At 44.6% G+C, this 22631-nt stretch overlaps 1 protein-coding gene across 1 annotated transcript in view; it reads left to right on the forward strand.

The window, feature by feature from the left end:
* The window catches only part of DISC1 (DISC1 scaffold protein), a 338966-nt gene that overhangs the window by 76925 nt on the left and 239410 nt on the right, over nucleotides 1–22631 (forward strand). Inside the window, 2 exon segments of the mRNA XM_060242917.1 lie at nucleotides 5087–5322; nucleotides 10855–10909. Coding sequence (XP_060098900.1) covers nucleotides 5087–5322; nucleotides 10855–10909 — 291 coding nt within the window.

A 22631-nucleotide genomic window follows, 5' to 3' on the forward strand; every position in this document is an offset into this window, starting at 1 on the left:
CATCTGTTCATTATTAATGGTTACATGTTTGTTTGTCTATTCAAAAAAAACAACAAAACCCAGATTTCAGAGTCCTTCTTCCCAAAGATTAAAAACTTTTAAGTTCCTTTGATTTCTGCATCCATATTGCATCCGAGGCAGCCCATTTAATCACAGTTTGTCTTTTGATATCACATTTCACTTCTTAGTCAGAGTTACTTGTCCAGCTATTCACCAAAGCAGAAAAAAAAATCCCAAGTCCTTTTTCCGAAAGGCTTTCCAAATCCTGATTTGTTGATTGGAATGCAGCTTTTCTCTTCTCAACATGGCCTGCCCTCTCAACCACAGGGGGAAGAATTCATTGCCATTTTTCCCTCTCAGCTTGATTTCACTGCATTTTAATTTCCGGTCTAGTTTTGAAAATGCGTCACAAGAGACCATCTTACTTTTCCTTTGTTTATTTCGGAGAATGTCACTTTCTCCTTCCCCTTTCACTGCCATCAATACACTCTCTTTAGTACTGAACTGTCATTAGCTGTCAGCATAAAACATTCCATTTGGTCTTTAAGGAGCTGTATAAATGAGATAAGATCTTCCTTCAGAGAAATGAGATTTGAACAAATATCTTTTCCATGTGACGTTTCATTAAACGGTGCCATTTCTAATATCAAACTCAGTTTCTTAAATCAGATTGTAAATTCGCTTCAAGCTCCTATTAATCCCCGTTCTGCAACAGCTCCACCTGAAGTTTTAGAAACCATTCTTTCAGATATAGTCAGGCAATAGAGACAGAACTCTCTGCAGTATAACTCCTTTGTGCTCATATCGTATTGCAACTTCTTAGTAAACTCTTTGATGTATGTTCAATTATAGTCCAGGTCAATTTTAATGATTATATTCAGTCCAGTTTAAGTAGTTAAGACTGCTTGTGACATTTCGAGGCCTCTTCTAAATGTTTTGAGCTGGTCTTTTGTAGTTATGCAGAGTGACCCATCAGGGAGTCGAATCGGAAAAAACATCTACTTGTTAAGTAGAGTCATCACTTTAGGAGTAGAAAAATGCTTCTTCAAAGATGTGCTGGAGAAAGTGAAAGCAAAAAAGTGGTCGGGCGTTCTTTTTCTGCTGGTATGCCAACTTTCAGGGCCGCAGAACTTCAGGACAAACAGAGAGCACAGAGGGCAGCTGCCGCTGGCCCCCTCCCCCCCCGTAAAGGTCCCATGCTGAAGAGAAAGCCACTTCGGGCTTATTCTATGGGGGCATCACTTCTGTGACGCCCCTCCAACGGCCAGACTCAGAGTTGCCGCAGAGAGACAATCTGCAAGCAACTCTGAAGCCAAGATGACGGATCCCAGAAGTCCCAGGGCTTTTTTTGTAGCAGGAACTCCTTTGCATATTAGGCCACATACTCCTGATGTAGCCAATCCTTCTGGAGCTTATAATAGGCTCTGTACTAAGAGCCCTGTAAGCTCTTGGAGAACTGACTACATCAGGGGCATGTGGCCTAATATGCAAAGGAGATCCTGCTACAAAAAAAGCGAGGGGGTGAACAAACATATGGACAAAGGAGACTCGATATATGTTGTTTACCTTGACTTCCAGAAAGCTTTTGATAAAGTTCCTCATCAAAGGCTCCTTAGAAAGCTTGAGAGTCATGGAGTAAAAGGACAGGCCCTCTTGTGGATCAAAAACTGGCTGAGTAATAAGAAGCAGAGAGTGAGTATAAATGGGCAGTCTTCGCAGTGGAGGACGGTAAGCAGTGGGGTGCCGCAGGGCTCGGTACTGGGTCCCATGCTCTTTAACTTGTTCATAAATGATTTAGAGTTGGGAGTGAGCAGTGAAGTGGCCAAGTTTGCGGATGACACTAAATTGTTCAGGGTGGTGAGAACCAGAGAGGATTGTGAGGAACTCCAAAGAGATCTGTTGAGGCTGGGTGAGTGGGCATCAACGTAGCAGATGCGGTTCAATGTGGCCAAGTGCAAAGTAATGCACATTGGGGCCAAGAATCCCAGCTACAAATACAAGTTGATGGGGTGTGAACTGGCAGAGACTGACCAAGAGAGAGATCTTGGGGTCATGGTATATAACTCACTGAAAATGTCAAGACAGTGTGCGTTTGTAATAAAAAAGGCCAACGCCATGCTGGGAATTATTAGGAAGGGAATTGAAAACAAATCAGCCAGTATCATAATGCCCCTGTATAAATCGATGGTGCGGTCTCATTTGGAGTACTGTGTGCAGTTCTGGTTGCCGCACCTCAAAAAGGATATTATAGCATTGGAGAAAGTCCAGAAAAGGGCAACTAGAATGATTAAAGGGCTGGAACACTTTCCCTATGAAGAAAGGTTGAAACGCTTGGGACTCTTTAGCTTGGAGAAACGTCGACTGTGGGGTGACATGATAGAGGTTTACAAGATAATGCATGGGATGGAGAAAGCAGAGAAAGATGTACTTTTCTCCCTTTCTCACAATGCAAGAACTCGTGGGCATTTGATGAAATTGCTGAGCAGACAGGTTAAAACGGATAAAAGGAAGTACTTCTTCACCCAAAGGGTGATTAACATGTGGAATTCACTGCTACAGGAGGTGGTGGTGGCCACAAGCATAGCCAGCTTCAAGAGGGGTTTAGATAAAAATATGGAGCAGAGGTCCATCAGTGGCTATTAGCCACAGTGTGTGTGTGTGTGTGTGTGTGTGTGTATATATATAAACATTTTTTGCCGCTGTGTGACACAGAGTGTTGGACTGGATGGGCCATTGACCTGATCTAACATGGGTTCTCTTATGTTCTTAATAAGTTATTCATTAAAATTATTTTGTTTTTTATTACTTTTCAAATATGTCATTTATGTACACTAATGTAATAGTATTTCTCTACATTTAATGGCTGTTGGCCTTTTGGGGAAAAGGGACAGGGTTTGAAGACTATTATTTCTTGCTTGCTTTTTGTTAATTTCATTATCAGTGTCTGAACTTCTGTGGAATTAAAACATTTGGTATGCAGTGACTGTTATTAAAATGTCAGCATTTTCAGCATTATTGTCATTATGTTTTCAAGCTTTCCCCCTCTTTTTGGTAGAGCAGTGTATTGTAAATAGCCAGTGTTGGCTTTGAATGCAGCTTATGTTGTACAGTGTGTAGAGAATTTGAGTTATAATGATTTTTTTTACTCATATTGAAGAGGCATACTCTAAAATAAGCTAGGCCCATAGGTGAAAAGTTATTTCTCCAAATGAGAATGCTGTAGAATTATACCTTTCTGATGCATCCCATATTTGTAATCCTGGAGAACTGAGGTCCTTCATTCTCTCTATACTCAAACTAGATTGTTGAACATTTTACCATTTGATGTGCAAAGTAGCAATTCCAAGGTTTCTTTCTTTGTGCCTATACTTTTTCTTTTGAAGTTTCTTATTCTAACTAATTATAATTAGTACAAAGCAGGAGTCAAGTAACACCTGTAAGACCAATCAAGTTTTATTGAGAACATAAACTTTTGTGTGCTCTCTAAGCACACTTCATCAGACTATGGTCTCAGGTATTTTGGACTGAAATACATTCAGTTTGTTGTTTAAGAGTGCAAACTGTGGTCACATGATAAAACAGTGTGGCTTGGCCATTTGCTCTGGATAGCCATAAAAGGTAATAAAGTTCCCTGCCAACTGGTGTTTTTGCAAAAACACCAGTTGGCAGGGAACTTTATTACTTTTTATGGCTATCCAGAGCAAATGGCCAAGCCACACTGTTTTATCATGTGACCACAGTTTGCACTCTTAAACAACAAACTGAATGTATTTCAGTCCACAATACCTGATCCCCTCGTCTGATGAAGTGTGCTTAGAGAGCACACGAAAGCTTACATTCTCAATAAAACTTGGTCTTTAAGGTACAACTTGACTCCTGCTTTGTTCAACTGCTTCAGACCGACACGGCTGCCCTCCTGGATCTATAATTAGTACATTTCAGTTTGGAGATGGATTCTTTGTTAACTGAAGACTATTGAATTTCTGCCAGTATTCCCAGATTGATAGTACAAAGAATGAGCTGAGTGTACTGGAAGCCTATTTGAGACTCAGAGTTAACAAACCTGATGTTGTTCTGATGACCTTTATTATCTCCTTGCCAGATGTCTGTGTTGAAACATTACTTGTTCTATCTTCTGCAACTTAAAGCAGGAGGAACTGTGCAATGAATAATATATATTTCAGGCAACATTGGTATAAATTGAATTTTTTGGACCAACCCTTTCAGTACAGAAGGAGAAGGGTTCTTAAACTAATGAATACAACTGCAAAGTTAAATTAGCTTTTACAGCTTGGCGGATTTTCAGAATGTGCTTTCACAAAGTTAATGACTATTTCTGCTTTGATTCCTATTGTTAGCTTGTATTTATTTGAATATATCAGTCCAAGTCCTAATTATTTAGTTATGCTTAAGACCTCTTGAAATTAATAGGACTTACGTTAGGCATGAAGAAGATATTGGATTTATATCCTGCCCTCCACTCCGAAGAGTCAGAGTGGCTCACAATCTCCTTTACCTTCCTCCCCCACAACAGACACCCTGTGAGGTGGGTGGGGCTGAGAGGGCTCTCGCAGCAGCTCCCCTTTCAAGGACAACCTCTGCCAGAGCTATGGCTGATCCAAGACCATTCCAGCAGGTGCAAGTGGAGGAGTGGGGAATCAAACCCGGTTCTCCCAGATAAGAGTCTGCACACTTAACCACTGCACCAAACTGGCTCTCCATTAAGTACTAGTACTCAAGGGATACTGTTAGTCTGTTGCAGTGCATTGTACCAATTCGATAGGACAGGATACTACTTCACAAACATACTAAGCCTCATGGAAACTGCTTCTCTGTGATGCTATTCCACAATGCTGAGATACTATGTGGGTGGGTTTGCATAGGTGAGAAAATTATGTAGTTGGCTCAGTCCATGTGATTATGATATTCAGAAATACATTATAGGTGTACAAGGAAGTGGCCTTCAGGTGGCACAGGGCATGTGAATGAAGGGGGTCTGGATTTATTTTTTATTCATTGTCATTTGCTGTATACTTGTTTTTCCTAAAGAATAATACCCTATACATTGTGTCTTCATTTTGTACAGAAAGAAATTGAACTGCTGAGAGCAAGGATGGCTGTTTTGGAAGCTAAAGATCAGCAGTTAAGGCGAGAAATTGAAAATCAAGATTGTATCATTCAGTTGCAGAATAGTGAATTATCTACCTTGCTTAGCTGGGTATCCCATGGAGAGCTACAAGCAATAGGCAAGGCCTTGGCTGATACTTTGGAAGCATCACATCAGATTCCATGCAGTTTGGATTTCCCAGAATCCATAAAAAGGTATTTATTACTGTATGACACTTTAAAGCTATTTTTAGTTTGAAAAACCATGATTTTGTTTTTCTTTCTTTTCATATAGGACATAAATATTTATGTAGGAAAATAAATTTGTGAGGTCAATGACTGGATCTCCCACAGTGATTTAAAGGCAGCTGAAGGAAGCACAAGGATTGAGGCTATGGAGCTGAGTGAAGCAGGATTATGCTCTCTCCCCACTACTGCTTCCTCAGTGCAAATGCCCCTTTCTATCTTATTTAGGGAGTTTGCTTAGATGTAGTTGGCTTTTGAAGGAAGGGAAAGGTGGTAAAAATCACTTAAGTGAATTCACATTTTTTCTCAGAAGACCCATATAGTAAACAACAATATGACAACTAAATATGCCTTGGAAGACTGGAATGTTAGGAGAGGAGGGGGACATTTTAACGAATAACAAATGGGATTCCAGAGGATGGAGTTAGGAGCAGGGCCGGCGCTAGGGGTTCTGCCGCTGGAGGCAGCTCCCTGCACAGTGTCCCCCTAGCTTCTTTAAGAAAAGAAATTGTGTGCGTGTGCAAAGCGCACGTGCGGCACAATGACATCACATAAGTGACATCATCAAGCAGGCAGGGGGAGGCGATGCCCGCATCCAGTGCGCCTTCAAGGCACGCGGGATGCAAGCCCTGGGCCTGATCCGGCTTCCTGCCTTGGGGATGGGGAGATCCAACGCTCGCACCTTCCCTCTCCAGCACAACCACAACCTTCCGGCCGCAGGGCCACCACCCTGGCTGCGCGCTGCCTTCCAAGTAGGGCTGTCACTGCCAAGGAACTCCTCTCTGCCCCGGCGCCTTTGTGCTCTCTGGCCCCCGCCTGCCCCCCGCCCTGCTTCCTCACTGCCACAGCTGAGCAGCGAAGGCTGGAGGGAGGTGGGCAGGCAACTGTTGCCCAACTGCTGTGCAGGGCTTCATCCCCATCGCATTCTGTCAACTTTGGGGAGATCCCTTGACAGCGCCCACCTTCGCTCCTCTACCAAAGATGAGACCCGGGCAAAGAAGGCATGGGCAGGGCGGGAGGCTGGGCCTGATGGGAGGGCTGCTGTCCCAGGGTGCTTTCTGAACTCAGAGAGTGCTCAGGACTGAAAGGCGCCGCATTGTTTCTGGGTATGCAGGGGCTGGAAGAGAACTTCTGGGCCCTACGCGCCCAGAAACCATGTGCCCCCCCCCTCAAGAGCCAGTGCCCGAGGCAACCGCCAAATATTGCCTTATGGATGTGCCGGCTCTGGTTAGGAGGTATTCTTGTTAGGATTTTAGGTGCTTGATAGATATGATGGGTTTGGTTGCTGTTCCTCTCAAAAACAGTAAAAAGTCAACAGTCTTACATGTTTAAAAGTCTGAACTCTCAATGATATTGAATTTCAAATGTGCACGCTCTAAGCAGTTGCTTTCCCAGGCACCCTGCAGCCACAGGGCACTTGGGCAAGTTGATCCCAGGAGGGAAGACGGTTAAAGCTGCCTTCCATCAGAGTCCAGCTGAGTCTGCAGGGAGACTTCTCCTCAGAGGATCAGCTGTTTTGTGGACTGTGCTGGGCTGTCCAGCTTCAACTGGGCAGCCCAGCTGCGCCCACAGGGAGACTTCTCCCTGATCTTTCTTCACTTCTCCAGCCTCTAGAGCAGGAATGGCCAAACTTGCTTAACGGAAGAGTCGCACAGGCTAAATATCAAATGTTTGAGAGCCACAAGACATTAACGTCAGATGTTTGAGAGCCACAAGGAAGGAAAGCAGATGGATTGGGGAGAGGGAGGGAGAGGTGGAAAGAAAGCAATTTTAATTTTAAATACATTCTCCAAGCTGCTGGCTGGCTTGGTTTGGAGAAGTGGCTTAAAGAAAGAAATGCCTTCTCCAAGCCAGCCTATTGGGCAGTGGGGGACCGGTAGAGTGAAAACACCAACCCATAACCCAGTATGCCTTTACCTCATATAAACCTTGTAAGCAAGGTAGCATCACAAACTTGGTACTAGAAGTAGTTTTGTGGTTCAGTTAATCATGTACAAAAATATATTCAGTGTACAATTAAGTTAAGCAACAATAGCCTTTTTGCTTATTATAGCACAAGTAAAACAGTATACGGAAAGATTCATGGATAGCAAACTAAGAGTGTCAGGGAGTTATTGATTTCCTGATTGATTCATATTGTGCAGACTTTGCTGAAGGGCAAGGAAATAATTTCATTTCAAACTTTTAATAGAATTTTGCTGTATATTTTTTATTGAAGCAAACTTCAGCAGATAGTGTCCTCTGGAGTATTGTGTCTGTTTTCCTTTAAAGGTCTTTCACAGAAGCTGTGTTCAGTGTTTTAGAATCTCTGAATAAGCAGAAATCAGCTCTCCTTAACTGCCCCCCCCTCCCCTGGCATTCACACCTAGTTCCCTGTCTGTTCACAAGCAATTGCTTTTCACCCAATGGACAACTATTATCATTTACTACCCTTGCTTCTATCAGTATACTAATAGTTTGACTCCCATCTGCAGATACTTAAATATGTGGATCAGGACCACACTGACTCTAAACAGATTTTCCTGAAAACTTGGGGGACTCCCCAAGTTTGCAGGAAAAAACTTAAATAAAAATAAAATATATAGGGGAGGTTAAGTCCCCTGCCCACACAATCCAGCTCAGCAGGAGCCTCTCTGGGCCCAGCAGATGTGGCAGAGGAGGACGCCAAAAGCTGCTCTGGGCCCCATGGTGGCAGATGCTGGTAATTGCTGTGGGACCAGTGGAGGTGGAGACAGATGCCAGCAGACTAGCTCAGTGATAGGTGGTGGGGCCTGGAGCCTAGCCATGCTCAGTTGATGGGTGAGGGATATGTGATTCCTTCCACAATTCTTGTGCCCCCCCCCCACTTGTACTTTTCTGCTCCACCTTCCCTCCACTCCCAGCTGAATGCTTGTATATGTAGGCCCCCAACAGGGCATGTAATGTCTCCATGCTGTTTTAGCTCAGAAAAAATGGCACAAAATGAAGACAGGTTCCCAGAGGTCGTTTTGTGGAAAAATAGATGGAGGAGCTCATCCAGGGATTGTTATGCAGCTGCACCTACTATTCAATGGACAAGGAGGTAGAACTCTCAGAAGGAGGAGGAGGAACTCTCAGAAAGGTTCAGAAGCTGTTTCCTGTGAGCTTCCACTGAATCTGAGGCCTGCAGGTTCCTCTCCTATCCCCCACCTCATGGACCTGATCAGAATTAGGTTCCTGCATTACTTCTAAATTGAATGCCAGGGTGAGCTCACAGCTGCAGTATGCGTTCTGTTTTCCATGGTGAACTCTAGTAATGTGTAGTTTGTCCCTATTCATTGTTATTGTATTTGCATTCTGGAGAGCTCAGAGCCCAAGAGGTTCTTCCTCCAACTATTTTCCACATCCAGTCTTGCTTAGCTTCAGAAATGGAACTCTGCCAGTCACTTTCAGGTAATGTTATTTTCATATGTCACCTGAGAATGTGGAACATGTATAGGAGTAAACATGTATAGGATCAGACTGTTGAACTAGGGTTGTCATCAGGCTGGGAGAAAAATGTCCTTTTCCTTTAATTATTTTAGATTGTAGAGCATAAGTATGTGTTCCTTATAACTTACAGCTACTGTTCTTAAGCTGCACCCTAACTCAGCTGAAGCACTTCTTAACATATATACAATGCAGAAATGTAATAGCATATTGTTTTTTCCCTTTCCTTCTCCCTTTCCCTTACCTTTCCCCCCATTATTATTAAAATCAATAAAATGTTTAAAACTAAACAAAAAAACTTTAAATGGAGGAAATGGATAGTGGAAGCTTTCAATGACATGGAGGCAAATAACATTGCCTAGTAAGCAACCTTCTATTAAGCTTCTATTAAAGGGGCAGGGCATAACCCCCCCAAACATGGATATGAATGCATGCCATGTGTGCTATACTCTCCTTTCTGAAAGGCTTTTGTCATAGTGTTGCGACTTCTGTGCAGAGGCCACTCCCGAAGCTCCTTCAAGTGGTTGGTGCCTCTTGACTGAACTAGATCTGTTTACTAACTTGGCTGATCTATTTCAGTTTCCTTCTGTCCCCTCAAAATTCACACTTGGCTAGCCAATGTGCATGAATGTTTCTAGATAGAGCCCAGATGTTGTAAGTATTAACCTGAAAAAATTAAAATTACAAATGCTTGGCTTATTTTTTTAATTTTTACCCCACACCTACCATTACTTCTGAATGGGTACTCTGAATGGGTACTCATATAAGAAAATCATACACTCCTTAAAATGTGAAATATGAAGACTGAATGGATTGTGTTGGGCACTTAACAATGGCTGCAATCTCACACACACTAAAAAATGCACTTTCTTTCTTTTGGTGTTTTGTGTGTGTGTGTGTGTATGTGTGTATATATATATATATATATATATATATATATAGTGTGTGTGTGTTTGTCTGCACCTAGACCTCTGACGACTGACCCGTGCTGGGGGCCTGGAAGATATTCAGAGAGGCGGCTGAATAGAGCCTGTTCCTGTCCTCCTGACTGCATATTCTAAAGAAGTCTCCCATCCAATTACTAACCACAGTCAACCCTGCCTCGTTCCAAGATCTGATGAGATTGTGCTTTCCTGAAATACTAGGTCAGGAATAAATAATCCACTTTCAGTCCACTTTCCACCTCAGTTTTACTGTGTGAACTGGTAAAATCCAGCTGGAAAGTGCATTGAAGTGATTTGAAAGTGCATTATTTAATGTGTGAGATCACAGCCTTAGTTATTGATTTAGTATTTTTGTCCTGCCTTTTCTCCAAGAAGATCAGAGTAGTTTACATCATTTTCTCCCCTTCTCTATTTTACTCTCACAACCCTGTGAGGAAGGTTAGGCTGAAAGAGGGTGATTGGCCCAAGGTCCCTCTGTGATTTTCCTGGTGAGCAAGGATTCAAACCTGGGTCTCCCTTGTTAATCCCTATTTAATTCCTGCTTTTAAAAAAGTTCAGCTTCCTTCCTTCCTTCCTTTCTTTATTTTTATTTATTTAAAACATTTTTACATTACCTTTTGATCCAAGGCAGCAAGCATGAAAACATTTGAACAATTAATTTTAAAAGAAAAATGATAAAATAATTCAATAAAGCATGTAAACAATACCAGAACCAGGGAGGAAGAGCAATAATGGTTTTTGGCAGAAGACACTGATAGGTGGAGACAGAGAAATCTCCCTGGGGAGGGAGTTCCAAAGTTTTGGTGCCATGCCCAGGAATGTCCTTTCTCAGGGCACCTCACATTTATTCTAAGATGCTGGGTGCAACCAAAGCAGGGCCTCTGAAGATGACTGGCATGAATGGGTAGGTTCTTATGGTAGAAGGTGGACCTTAAGGTGTGTTGCTTAATGGAATCGGAAATCTGCCCTAAATAATAATACAGATGAATGAGTTTTCTGATGTTAACAGTGAATACATGAATAACTTAACCGTGTGGGTATAGTTTTTATGTTGTTTATCAGGCCTTGAGTGTCTGATCATGCTAACTTTTTAATTCATATTAATTTCTAGGCTTCAAGAAAAAGAGCAATCCCTTAATATGTCCATTAAAAATACTGCTGCCAAAGTAAGTGTACTTCAACTGTAATAACATTTTTTCTAGTAAATTTAAAGCACTGATGAGGCAGTTAATCACTTTACTATAAGTAAGTGGTCTGTGAATGACCTGAGAATTTTGTTTAATATTCTGTGATTATGGGAAGGTTGACAGAAAAAGTACATTGTTCAAAAAATGTGGTGTGATGCATTAAATGTCTGCTGTTGTTGTTTGATTCTGCACTAAGAAAAAGAGCTAAAGAAAAAGAACTAAAATCCTCTACTTAGTGAAATGAAAACTTTCCAAATTGGTGGCTTGTAGTTCAATTCTATCCGTGATAGGAGCAATGTTTCCTCTAAGCTGCAGAGTCTTGTGAGCAAAATTCTACCTTGGGAGCTACTGGTATTAAAGTTGTGAGCTACTGACATTAAAATTGTGCACATAATGTGCAATGTGCACATAAATTATTGTGCTCTGGGGTCATCCTTCCTGAGCTAAGACAAAAATGTGAGAGCTGGAGGCTAAAAATCTGTGAGCTAGCTCATGCTAACTCAGTTTAGAGGGAACACTGGATAGGAGCAACAGTGTCATCATGACCAAGTTAAATCTAGCAGTAGGGTTGCCAGGTCCAACTCAGGAAATTTCTGGGGACTTTGGGGTGGAGCCAGGAGCAAGGTTGTGACAAGCATGATTGAACTCAGAGGGGAGTTCTGGCCATCATATTTTAAATACCTTCCCTTCATTGGAAATAATGGGGGATGTGGGTACCTTCACGCCTGACCCTGAAGAGGGGCAGAGGCTGACCCAATCCTGCGGTGAACGAGAAGCGGTCAAGAAAGCTACATCAAAGAAATAGATATAAAAAATCCGATGAGCTAGGACCTGCCCCCTGCTACCTCTGCACTACCTCTGTACATCATATTCTGATACCTTTACACTGCACAGTCACTTTATGGAGATCAGGACCAGCGTATGTTAAATAACTGGCCAGTACTCAATGATTTACAACATATTGTACTTTCTTTCTGCACTGACATTTTAAAGAGCGCCTTAAGAACTGCAGTATACTATCCAGCACTTTAAGAATTGCAGCATATTAGCATTTTAAATCTGCCTCCTGCACCTTGAAGAGACCGAGGACACCTAAGGTCAAAACTAGCTAACACTGTAAGAACTGTAATACTCCAGCACTTTAAAACCTGCCACCCTACGCCTTAAAGAGACTGAGAACTCTCCTTGCAAAGAGACCAAGAACACTCAGTGCCAAAATTATTCAGCATTGGATGAATTGCAGCATACCAGCACTTTAACCTCCCAACAAACAAACTACCAGCTGCAACCAGCAGCCCACCCCACCTATTAATTAGGGTTATTTTTGGGTCTTAAATTGATATAAAATTTGATTGAATAGTTTTATTTGACCTTAAGGGATTATTATCCACTAAATTGAGGTAGGACAGTGGCCAATTAATTAGAAGAGGGTAGGGGGAGGGGGTGATCAATTAATTAGTAGAGAGTAGGGGGAGGGGGTGAAAAAAAAATAAAAAAAAATTAATTATTATTAAAATTATTATTATTTAATTGGCAGAGATGACTAGTAGTGGTTAGAAATTTTGAGGTAGAGTGGGCAAATGAACAGAACACGTTGTGTGGTTGCTGACTTAAGACAGAGACCCAGCTTTCGGAAAATCGTGATAAGTGATGTCAGGCCAGGGGATTCCAGTGCTCCTGGGGAGGGGAAAGTACAGCGGTGGGAACAGGCAGAATGTGAACGGAAGGAGTACGAGACACAAGAGGGCTCGCCCCCCTTCCAGCCTGTATCCCATCCCAAGGATGGCAAGTGGGACGGCCAAGTGGAGACACTCGCCTCCGTCCCTGGTGATGTGCAACGCCAGGTCCATAAATAATAAAACCTCAGTCCTGCAAGAATTTTTCACCAGGCAGGACATGGACCTGGCCTGCGTGACGGAGACCTGGGTGCGGGAGGGGGAGACAGTTGCTCTCTCCCAAGTAGCCCCGCCTGGGTTCTCCGTCCTTCACCAGGCCCGGACTAGCGGGCGGGGGGGAGGGGTGGCCTTTTTCATGCGGGAGGATTGCTCCTTCAGGACGCTTCCGCCGCCGGAGATCAAGGGCGTGGAGTGTGTGGGCCTGGAGTGGGATGTTGGGGAGAGTTTGGCAATCTGGCTGGTGTACCGTCCACCTAACGCACCAGCCAGTGCCCTGCCGTCCTTGATGGAGGCTGTAACAGGCTGGGCATTGGAGCATCCTTGACTTATAGTCCTGGGTGACTTCAATGTCCATGCCGAGGACGCAGCTTCCACTCGTGCGACGGACCTAGTGCTTTCCATGGCAGCACTGGGACTTTCCCAATATGTAACAGCGCCCACACACCAGGCTGGGCACACACTAGACCTGATCTTCGCGGCGGGAGTAACAATGGGTCAGATATCTGCTGAGGCAGTGCCATGGTCTGACCACCAGGTCCTGAAGGCCCGTGTGGACATACCACCTCTGTCCCGTTTAGGCGGTGAGCAGATTTTGGCTCGCCCGCGTAGTCAGATGGACCCATTGCGGCTTCAGATGGCTATGCGGGACCCTTGGCCTACCGGCGACTCGTTGGATGGGCTGGTGGAGACCTGGAACAACCGGTTCTCCGAGGCCATCGACGAAATCGCCCCCAGACGTCCTCTTCATCCTCGATCACGATCCGCCCCGTGGTATACCCCGGAGATGCGATCGATGAAACGACGATTAAGACGGCTAGAGAGACAATGGCGTCGCGCTCGTGACGAAGCTACGAGAACATCATATAGGTCATTTATGAGGGCCTATGAGATGGCTATTCGGACTGCAAAGAAGGAATACTTTGCATCCAGAATCGCATCTGCGACCTCGCGCCCAGCACAATTGTTTAGTATAATTCGGTCATTAACAGAACTGCCGCAGGGCAAACAAAATAGTAGAGAATTGGAAATAGGCTGTGAGGCTTTTGCGAGCTATTTCGCAGATAAGGTCTCGTCACTCCGACACGACCTACCCGCCATAATTAATACAGTAGATGAACTTGGGGCACCGAGCACGTCTTCTAGTTCAATTCTGGATTCTTTCAGTCCACTCAGTCTGGAGGAAGTCGACAGGACCCTTGCAGCTGTACGCCCTACGACCTGTAGGTTAGATCCGTGCCCGTCTTGGCTTATAAAGGCTAGCCAAACGTGGCTACGTGAACCACTACAGGACATCATCAATAGGTCCCTGATTGAAGGGATCTTTCCCACACCTCTTAAAGAGGCAGTGGTCCGTCCCCTCTTAAAAAAACCATCAGCAGACCCGGCCACATTGGCGAACTATCGGCCGGTGTCAAACCTTCCCTTCCTGGGTAAGGTCATAGAGCGGGCGGTGGCGACTCAGCTGCAGGGATTCCTGGAGGACACTTCCGCACTGGATCCATTCCAGTCTGGCTTTCGGCCAGGTCACGGGACGGAGACAGTTCTGGTCGCCCTCATGGATGATCTTATGCGACATCTGGATCAGGGCGGTTCTGCAGTGCTGCTGTTACTAGATCTGTCAGCCGCTTTTGACACGGTTGACCACCAGCTACTGACTGACCGCCTCACCGATGTGGGGATACAGGGATCTGCCTTGCAGTGGCTGACTTCCTTTCTCCAAGATCGGGGACAAAGGGTGGTGATAGGGGAGGAAGCATCCCAGAGGCACCCCCTTAGTTGCGGGGTGCCGCAGGGAGCGGTCCTATCCCCGATGTTATTTAATATCTATATGCGCCCCCTTGCCCAGATAGTCAGGAGGTATGGACTGGGTTGCCATCAATATGCGGATGACACCCAGCTCTACCTAATGATGGGTGGCCAGTCTGACTGTACCCCGGAAAATCTAGACCTGGCATTACAAGCCGTGGCCTCCTGGCTCAGACTGAGTCGGCTGAAATTGAATCCGACGAAGACGGAGGTTCTCTACCTGGGTCGGGGCGGTCCGGGGAGAGAGATCCAGCTGCTGGCCCTTGACGGGGTGCCACTAATACCGGTCCCCAAGGTCAAGAGCTTAGGCGTGCTCCTCGAGTCCTCCCTTACAATGGAGGCTCAGGTGGCAGCCACTGTTAGATCTGCCTTTTTCCATCTTCGGCAAGCACGGCAGCTGGCCCCTTACCTGGACCGCAGCGACCTAGCGACGGTAATCCATGCTACGGTCACCTCAAGAATAGATCACTGTAATGCTCTCTACATGGGGCTACCCCTGACGCTAACCCGGAGACTACAACTAGTGCAGAACGCTGCGGCACGGCTGTTAATGGGGCTACCACGACGGGAGCACATTCGGCCAGTGCTGAGAGAGCTACACTGGTTGCCTGTTGTGTTCCGAGTTCGCTTCAAGGTGTTGGTATTAACCTTTAAAGCCCTTTATGGTCAGGGACCTGCCTATCTACGGGACCGCCTTTCCCCATATATCCCCCAGAGAGCACTGCGATCAGGGACAAAAAATCTGCTGTCTGCCCCTGGCCCAAAAGAAGCCAGGCTATCCGCAACAAGATCTAGGGCCTTCTCGGTGGCAGCACCAGAACTCTGGAACACCCTCCCAGAAGCTATAAGGGCCCTGCGGGATTTGTCGGCGTTCCGCAGGGCCTGTAAGACCGAACTGTTTAGGCAGGCTTTTCTGGTTGACTGAAAATGGGCTGCCACCGGACATCCTACAGAAGCTGGCGGTCATAGTCAGAACCCAATACTGCCAGACTAGATTGAGATAGCGTACTAGTTTTTAACTTGATAAATGTTTTATGGTTTTATATGTTTTATGGAATTGATTGTTTTTATGATACTGTAAGCCGCCCTGAGTCCGCTTGCGGAGAGGGCGGGATATAAATGTAAAGTAATAAATAAATAAATAAATTCTTTTGGGGCTCACAGAATTGCACCTCCTGGTCCAATCTTTTTGAAATGTGGGGTGGGGTTTCTTTGAGGAGAGGCACCAGATGCTATGCTGAAAATTTGGTGCCTTTACCTCAAAGAACAGCCCCCCCCTGCCCCAGATACCCATGGATCAAGTGTCCAGCAGGCATTCTTGCTGAATTATTTTGCTGCACTTGATGAATGTTGTAATTAGTTTTATTATGATTTTATTGTGATTTTATTTTATTTGATGTACTCCGCTCTGAGCCTCCAATGGGGGAACGGGTGGAATATAAATAAACAAATAATAATAATAATTCAACCCCCCCTCCCTTTCTGATTACACAGAAGGAAGGGGAGGGCCTCCAAACCATGGGATCCCCTGCCTCCAACTGGGGATTGGAAACCCTAACTAGCAGAACTGCTGTGTCTCTTAGGCTAGTAAATATAGTAGGAAGCCCTTTGTTATGATTTTACATAGCACAAAGGTGCACTGGTATTAGGACTCTGAGCTACTGTACCATCTTTGATGGGCTTCATACAGGGGCAATGATTTTCTACCGGGAAATGAAGTTTTGTGCTTTATTTTTAATTCAAAACAGGACAGACTTGTTTCTTTCATAAAATATAGAGATTTATCTGTAAGTACAAGCCTTCCCCCCAAATATAGCAAACAATGCTGTAACTGTCCTGATCTAAAATTTTTTTTACAAGTATGCTCTGTCCTCTGTACATTTACACATGAGTAAATCCATCGGTCTTGGGAGGAATACTAGGCCCTGACATTTATGAGCCTGTAGCTTAGTAAGGTAAGGTAAGGTAAGGTAAGTTTTATTCTTATATCCCGCCCTCCCCCGCCAAAGGCGGGCTCAGGGCGGCTCACAGACATGGCGTGCCATGATTTAGATAAAATACAAAATAAACAATGTTTTAAAATACAGTTCAATTACATAAATTAATTAAAATAGATAAAACAGGTGCTATAACTACTATCAATCACAATTATACATACTGTCATACAATCATTACTGTCAGTTACAGTTATGCATAAGATGGTTAAGGCTACAAACAATTTAGTCAATTTAGTAGCAAAACACATGCTTATTTATTTAAGATTTTTGTATTTATTTATGTTTTAATTTTTAAGATTTTTATACCCTGCTGTTTTTTCCAATAGGGACCCAAAATTACAGCAAGGTGGTTTCCACATGGGGACACTTTTGTGTGGTTTCCCTCATACTGCTGCACCTGCTAATACAGTGTAGCAGCTACAGGATTCCACATAGCTGGTCTCCCCACAGTTTCTTGGCCCCAATCTTGCACCAATGGCCATCTCCCCCAATGTCAGACCCGCACTTCAGGGGTGTCAAACATGCGGTCTAGGGGCTGAATCAGGTCCCTGGAGGGCCCCTATCAGGCCCCCAAGCAACTGGCTGTCATCTGCTTCCTTCTTCCTCTCCCTTCCTTCCTTCTGCATCACAGCTTGCTTTGCAAGACTTGCTCAATCTCATAGGAGTGACAGAGCAAAGCCTCTATTTTCTCCATTGGCTGAGGCTCCCCCCTTGGGGAGGAAGAGGGGAAAGCAGAGCTTGTTTTTCCAAGCTCTCTCAATCACACAGCAAAACTACTGAGCCAAGCCTCTCTTCCTTCTATTGACTGAGGCTCCTTCCCCTCCTGGTCCTCTGAGGAAGGAAGAAAAGAGCTAGAGCTTCCTTTGCCCAGTTCCCTGGATCCCATGGGAGAAATACAAAGGAAGTACCTTTTAAGACCAACAAGTGCTAATGTTTTAAGTTTTTTTAAAAAAATATTTGTTTGTCTGTGTCCTTTATAAAGTTTATATCTCTTCTACCTAATCTTAAATAGGTACATACATGGCCTGGCCCAACATGGCCCGACCCAACCCAACATAGCCTGGTCCGACAAGGTCTCATTTATGTCAGATCCAGCCTTTATAACAAATGAGTTGGACACCCCTGCCCTAGTGCTTTTTCATTTTTTTTTTTTACAATTAGCAGTTGGATATTGTATCAATACAAATATGTGCAAATTTTCTGAATTTCCAGCTTTCATTTCTTTAAAAATGCAAATCTCTGTTCTCTGCCATTGCAGATATATGTCTTTTCCCTTATATTTCCACAGTGTAGGAGCTAGAGAGTCACTTAAAAAAACAAAGCTGGAAAATTAGGGGACTTGTTACACATAGGCCGTTTTCCCACTCACGTTTTACTGGCGCCACGACCATCCTGACGCCGGCGAATCTGCCTGGATTTCGCAACAGAAGCGCCGGCGCTCCCAGAAGCGCCGGCGCTTTCCGTCGCTAAGCCAGCGCAAACGTTTTCCTGCATCTTTGCGATTTCCGTTTGCGCTGGCTTAGCGACGGAAGTAGCCAGCGCTTCTGGGAGCGCCGGAGCTTCTGATGCGAAATCCAGGCAGATTCGCCGGCGTCAGGATGGTCGTGGCGCCAGTAAAACGTGAGTGGGAAAACGGCCATATTGTAATAACAATGAATGTAGTGATATTCAGTTGCCAGTTTTTTTCTGAAAAAGAACCCCTCAGTAGAAGGAGGAGGAAATAGCTTCCAAAATGGCTGCCATATGGGGTGGAAAAGCCAAAGTTTCCCACTGACACATTATCTGGGCTTTACTGCAATCTTTCTAAAACTTTGCAGCAAAGCATGTTTGAAAAAGATCAGAGAAAAAGGTGGGGAAATCTCAGATAAGTATATGAATTGTGGGGAAGCAGAAAAAAAATCCCGCTACCCAAAACCATTGAACCAGGGGAAGACAATCCATGTAGTAATGATCTGAGCATGAGCTGACTGAGAGAGAATGTCTGGCCCAGGGTCATGTAACAAGCTTCCATGACAGAGGGGGGACTCCAACCTGGTTCCTCCAGATCCCAGTTCAATACTCTAACCACTATTGTCAAGCATAGGAGTTTCAAAAGATCCAAACAACGTTTAGAAACAAAGTATTGGCTTATTGATAATCCATGTTACTCATCCAAAGACCATATTGAGAGTGATACATTGTATTGTATAGCAGCTGGATTTAAGCAGTACATCAAAAGAATACTAAAGATTGCTAGGAATTCTAACATAGGCGTGTGAAATTCTACATTCACAGGTTCAGTTATCTTTTGTGGTTAATAACATCCTGGGTCCCAGGCTGAGGCCTGGGAATCTGTCCCGAGAGGTGCTATCTTCAAAGCTGGCATTCCTGCATTTGTTACAAGAGGTGTAAACTACAGAACGAGTTACATGGCTTTGATATGCACCAGCAGAGAGCAAGGATAAACAATACAGTTCTATGCTAACAAGAATACATATGTTTGACATACTGCCCCCCCCCTAAGCTTTGGCCCGGGGTTTTTCAGGGTGCAGTAGGTAAAACTTCTTCAGTAATCGGGGTGCCTTTACATGAGATGCCTCCACCCACTCATCGTGGCTTGGGGGAAAGTGTTTCCACATTATTAAGAAGTAGAGCACCCCTCTTTTCACTCTGGCATCCAGTATCTCTTGCACCTCATGGTGACTCTGCCCCTCCATCTGAATTGGCTGTGGTGCCAGCGGGTGAGGGTGCCAATTCGTAGCCCCCGGGTCCCAGTGTAAGAGGCTGCAATGAAAGACAGGGTGGATTTTACTAAACAATTTCGGCAACTCTAATTCCACTGTCACTTCGTTGATTATCTTTTTTATCTTGAACAGCCCCAGATATTTATATGCCAGTTTCTTAGATGTTTGTGGTAAAGGTAGGTTTTTTGTAGACAAGAACACAGTGTCCCCCACCTTAAAGTCCCATACCGGAACGTTCTTTTTATCATAATGCTTCTTGTAGGTCTCTTTAGCATTTTCTAATTTTTCTTGTATTACCTTCCAGCCTTCCACCATTGTTCGAAGGAAGAGGGGGTTTCAGTTTCCTCGCCGCCTGGGAAAAGGCTTTCCTTCATATCCATTAACTATTTTGAAAGGGGATGGTTTAGTGGAGGTGTGAATACTGTTGTTATACCCATATTTAGCGAACGGTAACAGTTCTACCCAATTGGATTGTTGGTGGTTAATATAGCACCGTAAATACTGTTTGAGAAGTGCATTCATCCTCTCCGTCTGGCTGTCCGTCTGCGGGTGATAGGCAGAACTCAATCCCTGTTCCATCCCTATTAGTTTACAAAACTCCTGCCAGAAATTGGCAACAAACTGTGGGCTCCTGTCACTTATGACCTTATCAGGGAAGGAGTGGACTTTAACCACGTGCTGGAAAAACAGATACGCCAGTTTCTTTGCGTTGGGTAGTTTGGCACAAGGACTGAAATGGGCTTGTTTAGAGAATGTGTCAACTACCACCAATATTACGGTTTTTCCCTGGGACAGTGGTAGCTCCACAATAAAATCCATAGAGACAATGGACCATGGTCTCCCTGCTGTCTCGAGTGGTTGTAGGAGTCTGGGGGGCTTTCCCCCTCTCTTTTTTTTGCCATGATGCACACTGGGCAAGTAGAGACATATTCTGATATATCCTTTTTCATTTGGGGCCACCAGAATTGTCGGTTGACCAGGTGTTAAGTTTTTACATAACCAAAATGTCCTGACAGTTTATTGTTGTGGCAAAATTGCAAGACTTCTTTCTGGAGGATCTCTGGCACGTAGAGTTTCCCCTCCCGATACCAAAACCCCCCTTCGCCCTTTTTTATTCCTTCCGTCTTTGCCTCGCTTTCTGCCTCTACCTCCTCTCTTAGGTGTTGCCCTCCCCATTTGTCCTCTACCTTCCCTTTCTTAGATCTGGTGGTAACCATTCTGGTCAAGTGATCGGGTGATATTATTGAATCAATCACCTCCTCCTTTTGATTATCGTGCTGTGGTAGTCTAGAGAGAGCATCCGCCAGAAAGTTTATGGAGCCCGGGATGTGTTTCAAGGTGAAGTCAAATTTGGAGAAAACCCCCGCCCACCTGATTTGTTTTTCAGTCAGTTTTCTGCATCCCGTTAGGGCTTCCGAATTTTTGTGGTCAGTCCAAATTTCAAACGGGACTCTTGCCCCTTCTAACCATGATTGCCAGGTTTTTAAAGCGAACGTGACTGCAAACGCAAGAGGTGTAAACTACAAGAGGTGTAAACTACAGAACGGGTTACATGGCTTTGATATGCACCAGCAGAGAGCAAGGATAAACAATAAAGTTGTATGCTAACAAGAATACATATGCTTGACAACTATGCTATTCCACTACACTACACCATCCAGTTCAATTCCCTAGCATCTCTGGCTACATGGCTAGCACTACCAAGTCGGCCAGGTAGGCAGCTGCCTAGGGCTCCCACCTTTCCACAGGGGCAGTGGGTGCTCCCTCTATGCGGGCCATCTGAAGGCTTTCAGCTCCTCCTGAGCACTTTTCCCCAGCTGCCTCATCTTGCCTAAGCTCACAGCACATCCTTGGCATGCCAAGGCAAGTCTCCCAACACAGCCACCACTGATGGAGGCCAGGTGCATTGTGGCTGTAGTAGTTCTGGCCTATAGAGAGAGGGGCTGGCTGGGCTGGGCCAGGGAGCTGAGAGCAGGCAGTTGGCAGGAGTCAGCCGACCAGGGGTAATGACAGGGTGGAAGTGCCTGGCCAGTCCTGCCTGGAGGAGAGCCTCTCCAACCTGCTCCCTCCCTCCAATCTGGTGCAATGCAGCATACTTGAGTGCAGGGGTAACAAGAGGCACTCACTCCCAGCCCACTGGGCTCTGGCAAGATGGACCTCCTCTCTTCTCTGGTGCCCTCGGAAACAAAGGTGTGTGGACTGGTGGAGCCCATGGACACTGGCTGCCTGATCTGCTGATCTGGAGGAGCATTGCCTCCACAATGCTTGTTGTTTCCGTCTCCTTATGCATGCTCCTTCTGTGCTCTCACCACGCTGAACTTTGAAGATGACGGCAGGAAGTCCCTCGCCACCTGTTGTTGGGCCTTGCAGGGCTGCAAAATTTACTGTTTTACACCACCCTACAGAATTTACTATGTTTTACACCACCCTGAGCCCTGCCTTGGCAAAGGGAGGGCAGTCTAAAATGTAATGAAATGACTGAATGAATGAATACTCTTTTCGTCTCCCTACACTCTGTGTACATGCAGGTGGATAGTTGTGTTTGCCCGAAGCAAAAGAGCAAAGTTTGAGTCCAGTGGCAGCTTTAAGACCAACAATGTTTAATTCTGGGTATAAGCTTTCGTGTGCTTGCATACATCATCAGATATCTGATGAAGCTTATACGCAGAATTAAATTTTGTTCTTTTTACATACCTCGTTGTTTTAATTTCTTTCTTACATCCTTTGCAGCATCCCCTTGTTCCCCTGATCCTAGTTCCCTCTCCTTTTTTTTTTGGCAGTATAAGGCAGGTCTAACTTTATAGAACATTTCTGAAATGTAAACAGGGTTACCAAAGTCCATAATAACTTTAAGAAGAACCGTTTAGCAAACACATTTCGGTTGCAGGCGAGCAGAAGTGGCCCAGAATAGTTAAAGTTAACAAGATGAGCAAACAGATTCAAGAACAATATCGCCAAATGGCTTTCCCTTCTAAACAAACACACAAAAAACAACATATAAAACTCAAATCCATCTAAACTATTCATTGGCTCTGAATAGAGGTCAATGAAAAATCTTGTTTATCTTAGTATGTCACTAACCAAAAGAGGAGGGCTAGAAAGAGAGGGCTCTCGACCGTCCCGTCTAGATAAAATTAAAAGTAAAGAAATTTCTCCTCCCCCCACTCTCCTTCAAAACATAAAAAATAAAGCCAAGGCATGGCATTTGCTGTTAATCTAATGTGAACGGATCAGGTAGGCAGGCAGCTGGAACCATGGAGCATAGTCAATGTCGTCGTCT

The sequence above is a fragment of the Heteronotia binoei genome, chromosome 1 (genome assembly GCF_032191835.1).
Source record: "Heteronotia binoei isolate CCM8104 ecotype False Entrance Well chromosome 1, APGP_CSIRO_Hbin_v1, whole genome shotgun sequence".
Taxonomy (NCBI): Eukaryota; Metazoa; Chordata; class Lepidosauria; order Squamata; family Gekkonidae; genus Heteronotia; species Heteronotia binoei.